The sequence below is a fragment of the Aplidium turbinatum genome, chromosome 4 (genome assembly GCF_918807975.1).
Source record: "Aplidium turbinatum chromosome 4, kaAplTurb1.1, whole genome shotgun sequence".
NCBI lineage: Eukaryota > Metazoa > Chordata > Ascidiacea > Aplousobranchia > Polyclinidae > Aplidium > Aplidium turbinatum.
This window is the reverse complement of record NC_137475.1, coordinates 27,237,976-27,259,355: the sequence shown is the minus strand read 5'-3', so window position 1 is coordinate 27,259,355 and position 21,380 is coordinate 27,237,976. Positions and strand designations below refer to the sequence as shown.

The 21,380-nt window shown below is 37.9% G+C and overlaps 1 protein-coding gene across 1 annotated transcript; it reads left to right on the top strand.

Moving 5' to 3' along the window:
- The first annotated feature begins 10,174 nt into the window (after positions 1-10,174).
- On the top strand, positions 10,175-10,600 carry LOC145769025 (general transcription factor II-I repeat domain-containing protein 2B-like). The gene has a single exon (XM_082580624.1). The coding sequence runs from the start codon at positions 10,175-10,177 to the stop codon at positions 10,598-10,600; it is 426 nt and encodes a 141-aa protein (XP_082436750.1).
- Positions 10,601-21,380: the final 10,780 nt, after the last annotated feature.

Genomic DNA, 21,380 nt, shown 5'->3' with positions numbered 1-21,380 from the left:
TAGGTAGTGGTGGCTTGAATGTTGCATGGAGGGGATGGTCGGGGTCCAGAGCGCGGCGAGCGACAGAAATCGTGGCTTCTTTACGACGTAGCTCAGCGGGTTGGATGCTTGCTTGCTAGGATGGGTGGCTAGTCCGTCGGAGTGTGACGCATGCATCCAGTCACAGTAGGCAATGCATCGTCGATGGCACTATCAATGCGGTAGGTGTGAGAACTACGGCACCAGAATGAACAAGGGTTAGGGTACTGTACGAAGAGTTTTGGCACCAACTCCCTAGCCGGAACCGCCAATCGCCTCAAAAGTGCGACGCATGTAGTTAGTTTTTTGCGCAGTGATATGGTAGAAAATGATGACAAATTATACACTTTTTCACCCTTGACACTATCAATTCTAATAGGACATTTATAACCTCCAATTAGTGGAAGAGGGTAATTTTAACTTCAACCTTACCTAAGCTTTTAGGATACAACAAGATATTCTAAATCTTCTGGTACAACTTTTTGAAATGTTCATTCAAACCTTTCCATATACTGTAAGCCTACTGAAAAAAGTGTTTTTTTCAACTCGGAAATAGAACGATTGTGTTGGTAGAGCAGCAGCCTAAGGTTGACGAATAGGCTATGCTATAAAAAATACATATGCTATGTTTTGTAAACATGACTTTCTAACTAAACAATAAAGATTTCTTTTATTATTAACTTATCTGACTGAATTGATTAACACTGTGCCCCCAATCAAGATTTTGTATTCTACAACTTTGCCCAGCGATTCTGTCCTACCAAGCGTGCATTGGAATAAAGTAAACTATCTCTGTTGATGGTGTTAGTACAAACCTACATCATGTCAAGCAAGCATGCAACCTGAGCTACTAGACCAATAGCTATATTCGACAGCAGGGACGCCGGAAGATGGTTATTAGCAAGAAACTTAAGCTAGAAGCCAAAACAAAGCTGTGTCGTTAGCACGTTTTGGAGTTTCAGTTCGAATGTCGTGACAACAAAATACGAGATATGACGAAGGTTGTTCTAAAAGATTCTCTAACTAAACGCTTGATTTCTTATCCACAAGCATTGCTGAAAAAGTGAAAAATTTGAATTTGAAGTCATGCTGAAGTTGTATTGCCTTAAATGACAATTACTGTGCAACAGTTACGTTGCCTAACTGACAGTTACGGTGCAACCACGGCCTACTAGAACACGGCCAAATATGCTGCTATTTGGAAAAATTTCTAAGAGTCTTAATTGTTACAATCATAGCCATTGCAAACCTGTCATTTTTCCACTTACAGAAGTATGTAAAATAAGCAATATTTGCATCTCGACATATTTTTGGCTTGTTTTGCTGGAGATTAGATAATGTATACGTTAAGCACAATTTATGCAATAATAATGTAAAATATGTGAGACTTTTCAACTGCGCCCTAGAGGTAGTCTCATCATACAGTCGTTAGGTTTTTTGTATAGCAGGATCTTTCGCTAATAGCCATACTTTACTTGCAAAATTAAACTTGGCTTAAGACAAAAAGAACTAAAATTTAAATTGGCAGATCAAATGAACAGTTCACAACATAAAATCCACAAAAATCCTTGATATATTAAATGAAACATGCAATTGCACCAAACGATACTACCTCTAGGTAGTTTGTTTGGTGCAATTGCAGTTTGAAAGTCTTACCTATTACATCATTATTGTGACAACTGTGCTCAAAGCACATACCTAATCTCCGGTTAAACAAGCCAAACATATTTCTAGGTGCAAATATTGCTTACTTTACTTACTTCTGGAAATGGGAAGATGACAGGTTTGTCATAGCTGTGATTGTAACAATTCAGACTCTTAGAAATTTCTTCAAATAGCAACATATTTGGCCGTGTTCTAGTAGATCGTGGTGCAACTCAAACAAAATAACAGTTTTCTGGTGATGTAAGGAGTTGTTAAAGGCGTTTCTAAAAGCCCTGAACAAGGACCGGCTTGATTATAATGAACAACACACACAGCGACCATGCAATTTAGCAGTTAATATTTCTCTGATGTATTTATGAAAAATAGATAGACGTTTGCTTTGCCAAATCTGACACTCACCAGCCTATGGTTTGAAACTGCCTAATTGGCGTGGTACAGATGCTTGCGTGAGGCTCTGGGCTTCCAAATATCACAACCTGGTTCGACTCCCTACTAAACCATGATAAAAAAAACACACCTCATCTCTACGCAGAGTGTATTAACTTGGTTGTTGTAGTTACAGCGGCTTAAAAAATTAGAACTAATGCCCCTGCTCTCATTGGTTCCATAGTCGTAGTAGGTCTTTAATGAAACTTTTTACAGGTTGCCCGTGTAGGCCTATCCAGACTATCTAGTTGTCCCTTATCCAGTAGCAAGCTTCCTTCTTTCAAGTAGTGGAAAGCTATGAAGGAACAAACAGCGGCAACTGATAACTTCCGGCTAATTCTATACGCTTTGGTCTATATACGAAATGCTATTTGTTTTTTTATGACGTATACTTCCCACTTATATTACGTCAACCTCTTGCCTGGCGCGCGGGCGTTGATCCGTCACGTCACGTCCCTGTAGGCGTGCAAAGCTTGAATTGTTGGAATTCACAATGCCTGACTTTTTGCGAGAAAAGTTAACCAATGCTACATAACTCATCTCAATCAAATAACAGAACAATTGCAAGTATGCGAGTTCAAAGCAAATAGGCTATCACACCAATTTCAAGAGTTAAAATAGCCCAGCTTTTTTTGATATTAGTTTTATGTTGCGCATAATATGTTTTTATGACTTTCGCAAAAACAAGAATTACGCAGTCTAAGTTTTCATAATATTTTATGTTCACTGTTGCTTATATCGAATTTTTAATCTCACATTACTTGTCGGAAACGAACTTAGTCTGGAGATGCCTTTCCACCTCTCTGGATGAAAACGATCTTTTGAGGTGGTCTACTAATATGTGGATAACCAACGCCTACCAGCAGTCATTCAGAGCAACAGAGTAACACCAATAGTCTTGAGCGCTGTACTGCTTTCCGCTTTTCAACTTTTCGAACCACTTTTCCGCCACACAGCATGATAGATTTTCATCCGGTCGTAGGTTTTATAGAATGACAGTGGGGAGGGGGGGGGGGGGGGGTAATTTTAATTTCAACTATAGTCCTGATTTTAGGATACAGCAGTACATTCTAAGACCTCTAGAAATTTTTTTCCGGAATTTTTGTTCAAAAACCCTTCCCTACACTGAAAATAACTTGTTTTGTAAAAAAAAGTTGCCGTATATTGCATTGAGGTCACCTTTTGTTTAAAACTCTTATACATTTAAAACTCAAATACTATTTACTACTGTACCAAAACACGTTAATAAATGTTGCAAGACAGCCTCAAACAGTTTTTCTGGTCTTGATTCATCGTAAAACACTTAAATGATCATTTCGACTTGTGCGCATGACTACGCGCATGCGCAAAAGCATACCGAACATACAAATATTCTAGATTGAAGATATAGAGAATAGGCTACCACATTAAATTGATCCAAGGGTATTGTACAGCTTTTGCCAAGCAACTATGCCTTCGTAGCCTACACGTATCATTCTTACTAAAGTCAAACTTTAAACCTTCTTTGATACGATATAGTCAGTTATTACTCTCTACTGCTTCGATTAGTATTAATCGCAGTACGCATCTATTTGGGTGATTACTAAATTCAAAAGAAGATTGAAAAGTTCATTCACGAAGTTTTCTTTTTGAAATTTGTATTGAGCTGGCTAAACAAATAAAATAAATATAACCATCCATACCCACTTAAAATCCATTTCGAAACTTTCACAGGCTTTTTGCTCTTTCGTATAATGCATTAATATTTCTGTTGGCTTGTATTATTTTGTGCAAAGAGGCTACATGCAAAAATCTACTCCAGATTAAAGTCCCTAAAAGTAGCATAGCCTATTCATGGCAGGCCTAGCTCTAGCCTCTATGCAACCTTTTCTCCCACGATAGAAATAACCTACTTTCCGGCCGTAAATAATTTTTCGTATAACAACGTCGGATTTTCAATGAAAATATTTACCTGGATTTTTTTTTTAAAACTACAGCTGTTCAATCATGTTATATGTTGTATCATAAAATTACTTTTTAGACACTTTGAAAAGTTTAATAACAAGATCCGTTGTAGCCTAGGTTATGTTCATGAGTAGGGAGGATAATGTACAGCAGGGGTGTGCAACCTTTGTTACAGGAGGGCCAGATATAAATAATTGGGTGAAACCGCGGGCCGCACGTTTATTTAACATATGATTTCTAGTAGTTGCAGGCACAAAAGAGTAGTTTTTCTTGTTATTCATGTTATTCTTATATTAGGGGTTAAATCCTTCCAGAAATAATAAGTTAGGACGCATAAATTTCTGAAGAAAACTGCTATTCAAATTTATTGTCACACTGTCTTTAAACGAGCTCAGTGAGAAGTTTGCAGCTGGCTTCTTTTCCTAACGGCTTTTTCCAAATTTACTTTAATGGAAGTGATCGCAATTCGAAGTCCATTTTCCAAGTGTTGGTCTGTCAGAACCGATCAATAGGGAGATTTCATGACGCCCGTTTTAGAAAAAAATGCTCGCACAAATACGTTGAGCCAAAAAGTGCCATTTTTGAAGCCATGGATTTTTGAAATGTGGAAAGTCATCTTAGTTGAAATGTTTTCGGTAAAAATCGCCAAGACTCGTTTTTAAATACTTTGCTTTCAAATCCTTTTTCTCTTGAAGATCAATCAGTTCAAGTTGGATATCAGCTGGTGCTTTGTCAATGTCCGTGTTGAATGGCGAAGAGAATATATCAAACAAATGTTCATGAGATTTGAAGTCCTTGAAACGAGCCAAAAATTCATACAACAATATTTCAAATTTAGTTTTCTTCTCCGGATGCATTCCATAGTCTCTCAAAGTTGGAAAGTGGAAAAGATGTCCTGTCTGTATGTGAGCTTTCCAAAGTCGTACTTTGTTCATAATGCCTTTTATGTGACCATACTTTTTTAGAAATAATTGATTAAACTACCATTCAACGTTTTATAGGCAGAGAAAACTTTTTCTCGAACCGTAGAAAATTTCATGATCAGATCACCGCTTCAATGCGTGATGGAAAGCTACAGATAAATCTGCATCTGGCATTACAGAGTGCAAAAAACAGTGTTGCAGAACGCGTTTTCAAATATTAAATTCTCATCAGAGCAACTACGTTTATGAACGCAATAACAACGGTTAACTTTAAACTCAATACATTACATTACAAACATTATAAGGACATATTCTCAGTGTTCAATTGAATATTAATAAATCCAGAGACATCAGAATAGAAAATTAAATACAATGGATTGGCGGTGGTCGGTGGGAGACTTCTAAAATGGTTAAGAGAAGGTGCGAAATCTATAATATTCCACTCCACAATGAATTGTTCAAACGTACCAGACTAAACTAAATTACCGTATAAACATGTTTCGCGGGCCGCACACAATTCAAAGTTGGCACGTCTTTGTGGGCCACATAATTTTTCTTCGCGGGCCACATTTGGCCCGCGGGCCGCACGTTGCACACCCCTGATGTACAGTATGTAATTTAGTGACGGTTGCTTTTATTGCTAGAACAGACTGTGATGGCAATCGCCTACTTGTTATTATGAAACAAGTCTGATGTGCATCTATGGATATAGGGCCAAGGTAGTTAATATCGATGACTGGCTAAGTTATAATTATAGGGCCAAGCTGGTTGGGTAGCCACCAGTGTGCAGGTTAACCAAAAAACGGGGTGCTAAAGCTCTTCACATTTGGCTTGTGGGCCAAAAAACAATCGGGGGAACACAGTAGAAACAACAGTTCAGTCATTAATGTTGCCTTTTCTTGCCTGAAGTGCAATACCGTGCATTGTAAGGAAATTTAAGGAAAGACCTTGTGAAAGTTCACTTTAGGATTAGCGCATTGTCTGGTGGGTGTCCTTTTGATAGAGTTTTCTCGACAAACCACCTCGCGTCGACAACCATGCATTACAACAACTTGCTGTTGAGAAGCATTTTGAGCAGCAGTGGTCAGCTTGAGGTTTTGAAACAAGATTCCATGGTTCTTCCATTGTAAATAAATATTTGCATAGTTTACTTGAGCGGAACTCAAGCGGGGTCAGCAGATCCCCATAGGGTCCGCAAAACGTTTTGAGAGGGTCCGTGAAAGTTTCCAATTTACAGCATTATTGAAAAATTACAACATTTTAAAATTGGTTGTTCTTTATTTGGATATTACAGTGATTCCCAAACTGTACGTCGCGACGCTGGTGTGTTGTTTGAAATTTCAAAGGACATCCTACACAACGGTTAGAATAATTGGATTCCTAACTAAAAATAGAAAAGTGTTAAATCTTTTTATAAGGCTATGTAGCCTATGTTTAAACGTTAGTCGACATCCTACTAGCACTCACCATTTTTCCATGACTATGATTGCAACAAAATAATGATTACAAAGGAAAAAAAGGAGAAATTCTTTGTAAAGATCGCAAGTAATTTTCGAAAAAAATGTTGAAAAACATTGCTGTAATCCAGGATATAGATTACTGATTTTTGATCCTGTCTGTCCACACATAGGTAGCAGCTCACAACATAACTTCGTCAATGCCATCAATCGTCATAAGTGCGTCGCGAGTTCACCAAATCTCTCTAAGTCTGTCGTTTCGAGACTTATAAAACATCTGTGAAGAAAGGGGCGTTCTTTCCGGCTATCAGCACAGGCTGAGCACTCACTAGTACAGCGAGCAGTTGTGATTCGCTAACCATAACGGTGTAGCTTCCACTGATAGCCGGGAAGAACGCCCCTTTCTTCACAATGTCCTCTGCCCTGGCGCCTGCTGGTTTTGTTGGCTCTTTTCTTTCCACAAAAATAAGAGTTAAACTGACTGGTAAAGCGGCGGTCGAATTAGTTTGTGGCTAGAAGGCTTCATTCTGGGCTATGCAGAAAGAGCCTGTCTCCCTGGCCCGCTCCGCCATTCTAAATTTGCGGACGGGCCATATAGTGTTTCGATCCACACTCTTCCTCCACAGGTACCTCGACTCCCCAGCCTGGCCCCCGCGACCTAAGCTGGTGGACTTAACCCTCCGGGTGCATCGTCACCCCATAAATCACGCCGCTCCCCGCCGCCGCAGGGTGTGGCAGGCCTGTTTTTGAAAGTCTTCGACCTGGCTATGTTTGTTTGTACTCTCTCACCGTGTCAATCTTTTGTACCGTGAGCTACTGATGCGAATAAAACAGTTCAACACACAATACGGTGCGATACTGATAAGCCCAGCCTCATGGGCGAAACACGTGTCTATCGCTGTCAATTCTTGCTACAAATCGGCTGCCGAGAAGCTTATAAAACATCTGTTTATGTTAAGAGACGCGATACCGGTACACTAAAATTTTAGATAAAATATTTTTAGGGGTCCTCGCCGGCTTTAAAGGCACCAAAAAGGGTCTGCCAAGACAAACGTTGAGAACCACTGCTCTATTTAAAGAAAGACATGCTACTCTGACGCATTTGACAAAAATAAACAAAATTTTCGAAGCGTGGTTTCAACTAGGAAATGCTGGTTTCACACATGAAACTTTTAATCGTTGTCTACAAACGATGAGCTTACTTCCCGAGCTACCTGAGTATTAGCAAAAAATTCAAGAATGCATGAATCTGTATATGCGCTACCTTGCAATGGTTGAGACCATGGGCCTACTGATCCGGTACTAATGAGATGTAATGGCCCTCCTAACTGAATTACAAGACACGATTCTGTATATGTGCTACCTTGCAATGGTTGAGACCATGAGCCTACTGATCCGGTACTAATGAGATGTAATAGCCCTCCTAACTGAATAACAAGACACGATTAAAAACAATCTCTTCTTTTTCATGAGTAAGTGCATGTTTTCTTGAAGAGTTTACTAATGTTTTGTATTTCCCCTCGTTTGAAATGTTTTGTTTTTCTAAAACAATGATAAGTTGTTATAAGATTGTACAATAGCAAACAGTGGTCGACAAACTTTCACTGAAATAACAAAAAATGAAAAAAAATTGAAGCGGTTACCACAATAATGTAAAATATAACAACAACGTAAAATAGACGCAAACATAAAAAGTCACACCATAATGTGTTGGCGTAAAGCAGAACCATTGGACCCAAATCACAAACTAGATAAGTAATGAGAAGTATGATGAGATAATACAACAGAAAGGACAATCTGGTTTAAAATATTGTATATCAATGTGATGATTGTTTTTTACATTTTGTTTAAAACATTGAAATGTCAAACCTTTTGTGTCATATGAAATACCACTCTACGTTTGTCTCAAATCTGGGAAGAAGACCAAAGTAATAAAATCAATATACATTAATATGCAATATACATTTATATCAGTGACACAATATAATACTGTAAATATGCAACAGCGAATCTGCACTGTCAAGTATCAATAGTCTGGTACGGTTTATAGATCTACTTTGTCACGTTCTCTTTACACTTGACACTGCAATAAATTTTAACATAAAAATTCCTAAAAAAAAACATCAAAACAGAACTCAAAAAGTATCACAACAAAATGCACAGCAATAATGTAGCTGTGAGTAACTGATAAATGATCATAGCATTTAGAGATTAATGCATTGATGCATTTTGTCAGTTACTCTCAAATAATGAGAAGCACAATAGCAATACAAGTAGCCTGGATCAGTGCAGAGAAGGGAAATAAATCAAAAATCAACTGAATAAAATATCAACAATGTAGCAGGGATGTCAATTTCAGAATAACGGATCCCTTAAAACAGTTTCCTAATTTGAAGCAGATCCTAATTATGAACCGAAATATACAAGCCTCCTTGCCATATGTTTTCCACTGTTTGGCGCGTCCTGGCTCTGATCACACAATTTTTTTGTGCGAAAACTTAATGGGTGTGTGCGAAGTGAGAGGACACTCGCCGCGTATCTTTATCTTTGCTAAATCTCGCAGTGGAAGGTCGTATGAGAAAGATCTTTCTTTTTAGCACTCATTGATTCAATCACCTAAAGAAGAAAATGTTTCTTACACTCACAACAGTCATTGTAGGTCAAGCGTGAAAAGAGCATGGGTAAATATACGCTTTGCAAAAAGGACGATTGTGTATGCTATTCGGCCAAGTTTAAGAGTAGCCACCCTACAACACCAGTAGAAAAATTAAAACCAGGTATCTGTTCTATGTATACGTCATGTATATTTTTCATCTGCGGCCGAAGTCACAGGTCGCAGCAAGGCAACACACATCAAACACAATTGTAATGAAAATGTTGACTCACAAGTCGAGGAAGAGAGTGAAGAAATGTGAAACGTGGAAAAAATTGATGAGTGTGCTCTCATGATGAATGTGCTACCTTGATGAGTGTGCTCTCATGATGAATGTGCTCCCATGACTACAGCAAAATCGGCGGCGGTAATTTTTACTTATATCTAAGGCCGGTAGATGGTGTTAATCAGCAGCCGAGGTGCCATCTTGATTGTAAAATTTGGTTTCATTCCTTTTAATAATAATGCTTTTATTTGAGCCCATTGCGATAACATACAATACACTGCGATACAACAGACGACAGGAAGCAGCGAAGTGACATATAGTCTTCGAGTCAGCTGCCCCCCTTATTTTGGCTAGCCATTAAGTGTCTTTGCCGAGACACAGCTGCGTGCTCTGGAACGGTGTCGAACCCACATCCTTTCGAACGTCGCGCAGACGTGTTCACCACTCGGTTATGCAGCCGACTTTGCAGTCCAATGTCTATCATCAGATTCTACTGAGTGCAAAAGCTTTATAGCATCAGTAATGGTGCCAGACAACAAAAAAATGTCTTCTGCAAAATCCCAATTAGACAAGTGACAAAATCAGATAGCTCACTATAGGTGTTCGATGGACCTTGGATTTGCATCCTAAAAAGTGATGAAGACTTTGTCAAAAATTCAAATACCCTAGACCAGGGGTGGGCAAACTACGGCCCGCGAGACCATTTTATGCGGCCGCCGGCACTTGCAGAAACTCCTACTCATCACTTACTGTTTTAATTAAAACTGGTAACAACAGGTTTTGTCACTTTCCTGTGCTGAAAGAAGCAAAAATTTCTGGTGAACTTGCAGCAAAGTATAAAGTTCAGTTGGATACCTTGGCTATGGAATTCGGCAGAAGGTTCCAAGACTTAAAGAACCTGAAACCGCAGTTTAATATGCTCAGCTCTCCATTCACTACAGAAGTTTACTCGGTTCCTGAGGATTTACAGCTGGAACTGCTGGACTTGCAAGCAAATAATGACTTGAAAGAGAATTTTAAGTCAGATTCACTGCCTGACTTTTACAAGTCATTGTCTGACGATTTGTTTCCAAACTTTAAAAACTTTGCTGCTGAGTTTTTGACACTGTTTGGATCCACATACATATGCGAACAAGCATTTTCTTGTTTAAAAATAAACAAGTCGGAGAACAGGTTTTTGCTGACAGACACCAACTTGCATGATGTTATGAGGATATCTACCAGCAAACTTGCTCCCAATTTACAGAAGATTGTGAAAAACTGTGAACAGCTGCACAAGTCTCATTAACATTTGTGAAGATGATTGCATAGCTTTAAACGTAACTGAGTGTGAATTACAAAAATTGTGTTTAATATGAATATGCGTTTATTTACACACCTGGTAAATTTTCCTACTTTGTAATGAGAGTGTGCGGCCCCCCGGCTGCAACATTTTTTCAAATGTGGCCCTCAATACAAAAAGTTTGCCCACCCCTGCCCTAGACAGCCATCTAGCCTGGATCTGGTAAAGATATGGGCAGATCCGTGCTCAACTACTAGTTTTGTGCACTGAATTTAAAGTGTGTTTCTGCTAAAATAAAATTTCAAACAAACTTCTAATTGATTGATTGTTTTCTCAACACAGAGCCCGAAAAACGCCTTTTGGAAAAATAAGCATACATGTATTGTATATATTGCAAAATCATTTACCCTTTGGTAGGCTATGCTAAGTTTTATACAATTTTTGTGCAAGAACATTGTTACTGTCAATAGTAGTCTTAAAAGTGATACATAATTACAGAGTATTTTCCACAAAACTATATGAAGTGTGTACAGAAGGCTAAGTCGCGAGGATGCATTGCAGAAACATTTTTTAGGGTCGCGCAACAAGTATTTGCGGACCCCTGGTTTACCGTACCTTAGAATTTAGACTATTAGTCAAAAGATTTATTATGGTTTCCTACTGTAGTGACTTGGACAATTTTTTTTGGTGTTATTTTGTCAAATGGGCGTGGAAAAAAAATTGCTCTAGAGACATCCCCAGACGTCGTACTTCTTTTTCTTTGGCACAGTGGTATACTCAACCTTGTTTATCAGTCTATCCTTACAATTTGAAAAGAAGACTCCTGCTATACTGTAGACTGTGTCATTTTGTTAATAAAAAAATGATGAATTTCAAATTAATCTAGCTTTAGAACAAAAACAAAATCAGCTTATATTAAAATTTATCTATTTACGCTTGAATCATTTACCTGCCCATATAAAAAAATGCAGAAAACATGAATTTATAACTCGCTTTGGAAACATTCTGTTATGCCTAATTTGCCAAATGCGTTTAGCTTGCGGTATTGTAGTGTACAGCGTCTTGGAGCATAGCATGGTTTTTAATATAGATGTGACACTATATATAATTATTATTATTACTGTATTATTGTTTATTACTGTTTTATTGTAAAATCTTTCAATGGTGCTATTAATCGGCTTCTCTATCTTACACAATTCTGAATTTTTATTTATCGTTATAAGTAACGAGGAAAACAGTCGGACATTAATAGCTCTGTTTCTGAGTCCTGCGTTGATGTTAGCCTAATTCAAACTTGAATCTAAAGCCAACCCTAATCATCAAACAACCAGGTGCATAAAGGCCTACTTTATTTTATGACCCTATCTTCATGCGTACAAGTCATGTTTTATTAACTGTGATGTTTTTCTGGCCACTTTAAAACAAATGTGATAATTTAGACATTCAAAGTTGTGAATTTTTTTGTAGTATGAACTATTTTTTTTTTCAAGTCTTTACGGACCAGCCATTGATAAGACGGAGCTCATGAAAAGTTTATAAAGTGTATGAACAAAATATCCATGCATAGATGTAAAAGTTAAAAAAATAAAGATTATGCATGTACTGTGGATTGTAGACAGTTTCTTTACTGCTGTGTCCTCGACACAAGCCAGAAAAACAACGCGGTTATTAAATGTTAGACACGCTTTGGCAATTTTAACAAAGCCCAGGTTTAACATCTCACGTCACCACGCTCAGCCATAAGCGAGTGTGAAGTTGACGGCTTGCACGTAATTATAGCCGACTTAAATGGCTAACCTTCGATAACGATTGCGATAAACCTCATCGACATAAGGCACGAAGATAGCCACTGCTGCCTGATGTGCGCCTGTGATAACGAACTTCGATTGGGCTGCGTGATTAAGACGGTTTTTAGGGAAGAATGATAGCGACATTCTCAAAATCGCAGGACTGTAAAATCAAAAATCGTTAAAAAACAACTATTGTTTTTTCTTATTTGAAATGCTAAGTGATTGTGACGCACAACTGATATCGCCCGATAAAGCGGTGACTGAAAACTTTCATGATTCAATAATGAGGCAGCCGCACAATTAAAACCATTCTAACACTTGAAAAAAATTCTCGTTTTGCGAGCCTCTGATGGCATAGAAGCAGAAGCAGCACCATTGAAGGACGGGCCTCTTCTTTCGTACTGTTGTGACGCATTGGAAAGCACGCCTGATAGATTCATATTAAATATTTTCATGATAACACTATAGGAAACGCATACAAAGTTACGAGCACATAAACGCCTGGTATAGCACAGATGATTAAAGTTGTTGTTTGTCATCATTACAACGCCACACAATACGCTATTAAAATACAATGAAGGCGGCCAGATGAAACGGTTATAAAAAGGTTAATCATAAAATTCTTAAGCTTTGCAACAAATCGCGATAAATATTTCTCACTTTTAAAATATCTTTTGATTTTTGACATTCCGGAGACAGCATTATCTTTCAATCGACCTTTCGTAAGTCTACATGTTCAGCATGGTGATTTGGGTTAGGCCTATACAAAGTCTTTGCAAATAAAACGATTTCTTCACATCTTCATGCAAGGGTTATTTCATATCAAACCACTTCAAAGTAATAGTAAAGCTCTCTATTGCCTGAGATAATTTGGGTTGACAATCAGCACTAAAAAACGAGGCAATCATGTCGAGGCAGTCTTGTTCATCAATGAGTGTAAATGATCAGAAACGTCACGCATGCCTGTCAATGGTTCAAATATCTCGCGATTACGCGCTACAAAAGCTACTATAGACTTAGAAATCAACAACAGAATCGCTTAAGCATGTTTCACTTTCAACAGATTGAAGTCTAACCCATAAAACAGGCGAGACATCAAGCTCTCCACAAAGCTAGATATCTGCAAAGCTTTTTTTCTGACCATCCTTCGTTATGCGTGCGAAGCCTGGACTTTTATCATCATCATCATCATTACGTTCCTTCCTCGTATTGAGGGTTGGATACAATGCGCCATTGTTCTCGACCATGAGCTGTTCGTACTGCATTTTCATAACTTAATTTTGTCCATTTAGTGATGTTTGATGTCCAAATCATTCTTGGTCTACCTTTGCTTCTTTTACCGTTTATCCTCCCTCCTATTACTGATCTTTGTAACGAGTTTTGCCTTATTGTGTGTCAAAATACTTTACAAAATACTTTAATTTTTTTCTTTTGACTATTTGTAAGAGAATTTTGCTTGAATTAATTTGGATAATACTTCATCGTTGGTGATCTTTTGTTTTCATGAAATTTTTAAAATTTGCCTGTATGACCAGAGCTCGAAGGCATCGACCCGTTTTTCCATTTTTTGTGACACTGTCCAAGTTTCAGAGTTGTATAAAAGGGTTGACCAGACTTAGCATTTTAATATTCTTTGACGAATTGATAAATTTAAACTTTGATTGATTAAAAATTTTTTAATTTTTTCAAATATACTTCTTGCAATTTCTATCCGTCTTAGAATTTCATGTTCACACCTCCCATCTTCAGTTATTAAATATCCAAGATAAGAATATTATAGGAGACACAAAAGGCAAGTTAATCACTTCCCACCTTTCCTGCTTCAGCAAACTCCGCAAGATATGGTGGAAGGACAAAGTTCCAGACACGGACATTTTCAGAAGAGCAAACATATCCAGAAGACTCACTATCATATACAAGGCACAAATTAGATAGGCAGGTAATTATGGGCATTTGGATATGTAATCTTTTTCCATGAAAATAAAGAAGACACACAAAAATTCTTTATGGAATTGTATTAACATTCGCAAACAATTTTATAACAACTTGATTGGTAGCAGAATCACTTTAAAAGATGAAAATTTAAATGATACAAAATACAGTGCTGTGCCAATACTGCGAAAACCATTGACGCAATTGTATGTGGTTGGAATGGGAAAACTTTTGCTTCGAAATAAATGCCATTCTGTTTCGTCCTTGACTCGAAACATAAACAAAACATTTTAAAGTTATAAAATCCAAGAAGCTTATTCATTGTCAAATGACTTGCGGCATATTTGTGAAAAAATTGTCAATTATGGGGGCTTACTGGTGTCTAAAACAGACACTATAGATCCACGCAAAAGTTTTGTTTAAACTTTTTCGATCTATTTTTTTGGGAGAAAACTTTCGGTCTGTTTTATTTCGAATCGAATCGATGAAGTAAAATTTTGTTTTTTTTACGTTTTGCCCAAAAGCATTTTCTTTTGTAGCCAACTTTCCCACTTCCAATTGTCTAGACCAGGGGTCCGCAAATACTTGTTGGCGCGACCCAAAAAACAATCGTTCGAAATCTTTGCGACCCAAACGTTTCAGAAGCATAGCCTATAACTTTGAGGAAAACATTTGAAATTTAATATTCATTTCAATACAGTCATCCCCGTTTGTTAAGACCACATCGAGACCGGACGATTTTGGGCTTATTAAGTGGGGGACAATTTTCTACCACTCCTATACCTTCAGTAATTCCGGAATGAACCAAATTGGGCTTTTAAGTGGGTTGGACCTATTAACCGTGGGCTTCGTTGTTGTCGTCGTGTAAGCCTCTTGGCTCGAGGGTCTATCCTTTTACCACCCCAGACTCACGATGTTCCCGGACTGCACTGGAAGGCTACTAGAGAGCAGCCAGTCTTTGGTTTCATCATCTACGACGCGTAGACCTTTCCACTCCGTTGGGTGGCTTGAAAATGGTATAGTCATTGATGATGTAGTCTGCAGGCTGTTTCTTGGCACCACATTCACAGAAGGAGGAAGAGACCATTCACTATTGGTACATGCAGGGGCTCTATCCAATTTTAGAATTCGGAGGGGAGTGATTTTTGGACAGTGGGTCAAAATCGTCTTAGTCATTTCAACAACAACTTTCAACACGTCAATCATTCCAACCACTCCAAGGAGTGGGTGGGGGTGATCAGCCCCTTACCCCCCCTTTTGTAGAGCCCATGGGTGGATAGTTGAGCTGAAAAGCCCGACGCCTGTACGAAGACGGTTAAGGCGCACCAAGGCCTGTCTTTGTAATGTCAGGCCGATGTGGCATGTGTCGGCGTCGGAGATGAACGAATGAAGTTTGGTGGTAGGCCTACTTGACTTCAATTCAGAATTCCATTTATGATCCGCCCAAGTAGATGCAAAGATGTCTTGTTCATCAGCTTCGTTGATCAGAAGGCTGGAGCGGCTGGCGCGAATGGGTGTCTTGATTTCAGTCGACAGGAGTGCTCGTACCGGGGAGCAGAGATCTTGTGGTGGAGAAGATGGTTAGGCTTCAGTGTCCGTCGGCCGAGAGACAGAGTATTTGTGCTCTAGTAGCGCAGCGCGGCTTCCGGATCGTGTAGGTGGAAAGCTGCCGCCACAGTTTTGGTTTCGCTGAGTTTCAGTCGTCAGTTCTGGAGATAAGCTGAGAGAGTTTTCATCTACTGGCTGAAGGTGTCTTCTACAGGCTTTATAACCGTGGGCTTAATAAGCGGGGACTACTGTACTACAATCGAAATTATAAATTTTCTTGTACAAAATTGTACGAAACACAGCACATCAAAGAGTATATGATTGTATTTATTTTTGCCATGCAAGTTATATTCATAGTAAGTTTAAACCGTTTTGCGACCCAATGTGGATGGTCTCTATTGCACTATTTGCAGACCCCTGGTCTAGACCAGAGGTTTCTAACCTTTTTATGCTTACGGCACTCTACAGACGGAAATATATTTTGTGGCATCCTGTGGCAGACCGACGACCTTTCACCTCGAATGCAACAGTTTGTTGAAACAAAACTTAACTGTTTTATACTAAAGATTTGAAGAATGCTATTCACAACTTTTTGCTTGACTTTCATCTCTAATGCAGAGTGGAGAAAAATAAGCAAGATCGCTTGTTGTGCCTTTAAGATAGTCTATTAATAATAACAATAATACTTTCTGACTTTAGACATTAACATAGACCTGATATTAGTAAGACAGCGATTTCATTCGGAGATTGATTGCCACTCTGAAAAGACATTTTGAAAAGAAAACAAAATAAAGTTTATCTATTTTAATCTCAGAGAAAAAATTGTATTTGTTTTCTCATGTAAATCAATGGAATTATTATTTTTTTCGGAAAAATTGAAGATAAGTAAAACTGAATAGGAGAAATGGTTTGCGGTAACCCAGAGTATTATAAATAGCATCCCAGGGTGCCGCGGCACCCTGGTTAGGAAATACTGGTCTAGAATCTAGGTCAAGGGTTTCCAAACCTTTGGGGTCACAGACCACTATTTGAGAAACTGACTTTTCGCTGACCCGGATCATATTTCGCATTCATCTAGATTAGAGCAGTTTAGAAGTTGAACTGTGTTCAAATTGGTTCATTTGGCTCAACACCCAAATGAATATTATTATTAACGTTTATTTCAGACCTTGCGATTCATCTGAAGCGAAAAAAACAATTCAACAAATTCACTTGCATGCAACATGCACTATAAGATATGCATTAAGAGATAAGCTACGCAATACGAAAATAAGGTATTTTTGACCTGTTGAGAACACTTAGAAAATCCAGGTCTTAATTTATTTGCAGAGCAATGAAAGGAACAAACTTGTTTAGTGACATCTAGGGCCATTTTTATTTAGACCTAAAACAAATTTTTTTTGACTTTATTTTTATCAAAATTTGACTTTGTTTTGACCTAACGAAATGACGGTTTTGACCTGCTTATTTGTAGAGGCCACAGTTCTTCCTTGAATTGATACCTGGTACCCAAACATAATATTTTGTCGATTTCATATCCAAACGTAATATTTTGTCGGAAAGTCAAAGTGTTTTATGGATTATTAAAAGTGCGTTGTGTTTGTTGGCGTTAGATTTAGGTAGCCTGTGTTATTTTGTCCTTGTGGAAAGGGCGCTTTGCCTCGATTTTCTACGCATGGTAAATTAAATTCATCAGCAAAATCTCGACAAAAGTCTAAATCTAAAGACGACTTAGCTTGCTTAGGTATTTTTGTATTACAGAATGTCAGTAGGCTAATCCTAAAATCCAAACTGTTGATCTTCGAAAAGACCACGTTTGTGAAGAGGAAGTGTTTTATAAGAATTGTTTGAATACGTAACAATGAATAAACAATTTGAGATAAAAGTTACTGCTCATCCAAGTGGGCATTGTGACATATTTCCTGCTTTGATGGGTTAATATGATTTAATTGTGTCGCAGTTCCTGATTTTCAATGCTTCCACGAGGATTTTGACAAAAATTACTTTCAAGAAACACAAAAAGTTTGTCAAAAGCCATAATTTAACAAATTTTGACTTTATTGAAAATTTTGACTTTATTGTCAATTTTGGCTTTATTTTGACCTATAAACTTCTCAGAAACAGTCCCCTAGGTGCTGAAAACAACTTTATTCTTTGATTTGTGAACAGACGAGGTCATTAAAATTTTTTGACTTTATTGACTTTTGCAGGCCCTAGTGATATCACAATCATTATGCAAGTCAGTATAGTCACTTCTTAGATGCACACCTAAGTACTTATCTCGGTCAAGAAAATTAAGTTTGGAATTAAAAAGAGACAGTTTAGGGATTGTATTCAGTTTGAGCCCTTTGGTGGGAAACTAGGCTACATTGCTTAGGACATACCACAATTAAAGACTATGTCATGTGGTTGGGCACATTGTTCACATATTTTGAGGATATTTTTCATGCCACTAATACTTGGGTAGAGACAACGCAAGTCATCAGCAAACAGTAAATAATTGTTGATTATTTTACCAATTAAACAGCCAGCTTTAATTTTGTTAAGTGCCACCGATAAATTATCCATGTGGGCTAAACAGAAAAGAGAAATATTAACCTGGTTGGATATTGAATCGATGGCGAAACTGTAGCTTTGTTACTTGTATAATCTGTAGCTTTTCTTATAGATCCTGCAACACCAAGGAACATAAACTGAGTGAAAAATCGAACGTAGCCTAAACTGCCCCAAAACAAAGGCTAAGCCTGATAGGCTGCATCACGTTTAATAAATTGCTCCCAAGATGTAGATTTGCTAGTGAGTGTTAGATAACAATATCATTATTGAGAAAGTTATGAACAATGAATGACATAAGGCCAAATACTACATCAGCTTGGCCGGGCAATCGTTGTAATTTGAATTGAACTTTTAGTGATCAAAGAGACAGGACAAATGTGAACCAGTCGATTTGATGGCAGCATAAGTCATCGGGTTAAACGAAGATCTATTGCTACGTTAATGGAAAGTTGTTAAATAGCAAAATGGAACATTTCAATTGAATGGTAGTGCTATTATGCGACTTTATGAGCTAGTTCGTCTGTAACTGGCGCCTTTGTGTGAGTGTGAACTAGCCGAGGCGCCATTGTCTAAAACGTTGCTCTCCTACGCTTGCAAAGAAAAATGAAAGAAAACTTTAATGAATTTTATCTTTTATGGAAATAATTCCAAAGCAATTTCAAGCTTTCCTAGCCTAATAAAAGCCACTGACAAATCCCTCGCATTGCGACAAGGAATGCTGAACAATTGTGGAAAAAAAACTGAAGAAACATGTTTACACACAAAATTTGCACAGTTCTGCACGGTTCTAAAAAGGAAAAGTGTCTGGCTAATTTCCCATTTGTTGGTTTTCAACGTTTAACATAAACGAATCATCCTATTACAGTTAACCTTTTCACGATTACCCAATATTAAGCTAATAATGTACTTTATCACCTTGTACATTGTTTATGCAATATATTATACGTTGAATCATAATAAAATATGATAAAAAGTTTTATACACACTACGATTAATTTCTCTTCACCAGTCCGGTGGCCAAATTGTGGAAACCGTAATCAAATGCGATTATTATTTTTTATATAGGAACGCGACTATGGGTTCTGCTATCGCACACAATGAGTTGTCTATGCGGCAAATGAACGCATTGTAAATAGGGGCAATACATATCGGCAGGGCCTGTAAGAGAATATTTTGAGCCCGGTACCAGTGAGATCCTTGGGTCTCAAATGAAGACATTTATAAGAAAAGAAAACAAATTTATCCAAAGAATACGCTATGGTTTCTTCATGTTTCCAGGTCCTTGAATAGGTTCCATCCTCTAAAATTACCCAAATCCTGGGTCTAAAATTACCCTCTGGACCCACCCCTATCAAACGCTATTGCATATTGGCATTTTGTGCTTTTGAAAACATAAATTATTATGTTTTCCTGCAAATTTCTAACGTCTGGTAAAAATGTCACCAAGCGATTGAATATAAGCCTAAATAATGGTATCGCTACGACGGTTCGACACCGCTCCAGAGCACATGGCTGCGTCTCGACAATACACTTACTGATATCCCCAAAATAATGGGAGCATTTGACTCAATGACTATATGGCTTTTCGCTGCTTCCAGTTATCTCTTGCGTTGCATCAGTGATCGCAGTGCAGTGGAGCCTATGTTCTCGCAATGGACACAATATAAAACGTAGGCCTAATTGTTCTTATTAGGCTATGACTGCAATAGAAACCTACAAGATCCATTAAGCCACAAAAGCTGTCAGCCGGTGCACTGTTGCTAGGCCTATAGTAGGTTTATAATCGAGATAAATCATGTTTATCTCTATTCTACACACTATCTTGCACTCTATCCAACGTTGTGTTGATATGACAAGATTAGTAACTTAGTTGAAACTTCCTGGGATCTTCGACTCTAGGCCTACAAGGGAAGCCAATGGAGGTCTAAGCGTTTTCAATGTTTATGCTACTTTTTAATGTTTTGTTGCATTATGTTATTTAATGAAACTGGCAAACAAAAGCCACTTGCTTATCTTGTTTTTTCAATGCGGTTGTCCCATTGGGGCTGAGGGCATATAATTTTGCCAATCCAAGGTGTTACTATTTGCTTAAAATGCACTGAAAGCTACTCGAAATCAGCCAGGTTTGGTTTTCTTCGTCCACAATGTGCAGATCTTCTACAGCCTCCACCATGTGATACATGAATGGTGTTGAAGTTCTTGGGCAGAATAATTATCAAGAACGCAAAAAAGCTTAGGACTTCAACTGATGCGACCTAACTATTCCGGCGTCCAAGGCTGCAAGCAAAGATGTGAAGCTGGCGTTGGGCAGTGACGAAGGCAAAAGAGTGTAACATATAATATATGTATAAGAAATTGAAAAGAAAGATGGACAGTTAAAGGTAACTCGAATGGGCAATGGCCAAACAAAAGAATAAATACTCTCAAAATGCTAACCAATTAAAGATGATGAAAAATAAGAATCGACAGATTTTGATGAATGACTCTGGAAAGGTGGAGAGAATACTATCAGCAATACATGTATGTAGACAACCCACAAAAGTAGGCTACTTGACAATAGATCCAGCAGGAAATAAATATGTGACTGAAGTTAAAGAAGAGGAGATAATAAATGCTTTGCAGAAAATGAAACCGAGAAAAGCAGTTAGATCAGAAAATACTCCAATAGAAGTTTAGAGAGTGTTGGGAGAAAAGAGAAATAGCTGACTGTTATTTTCTATACAATAATGAAGACAGAGATCATGCAAGATGAATGGAGAAGTAGCACTTTAATTTTCAGTTTTCAAAATGAAAACAGACATACCAGAGTGTGGTAAATACTGTGGCATTAAATCAAACTTATTTCACATATATTGAAATTGCGTGAGAGAATAATATGTAGAAGACTCCGAGAAAAGACAATATTTGCGCTGCATCAGTTGATGGAGAAATACAGCGAGGGACAAGAAGATTTGCATTGC

What these genes read in the sequence shown, in the direction of transcription:
- LOC145769025 (XM_082580624.1), top strand. Translation starts at nt 10,175, where the DNA reads ATGGAATTCGGCAGAAGGTTCCAAGACTTAAAGAACCTGAAACCGCAG.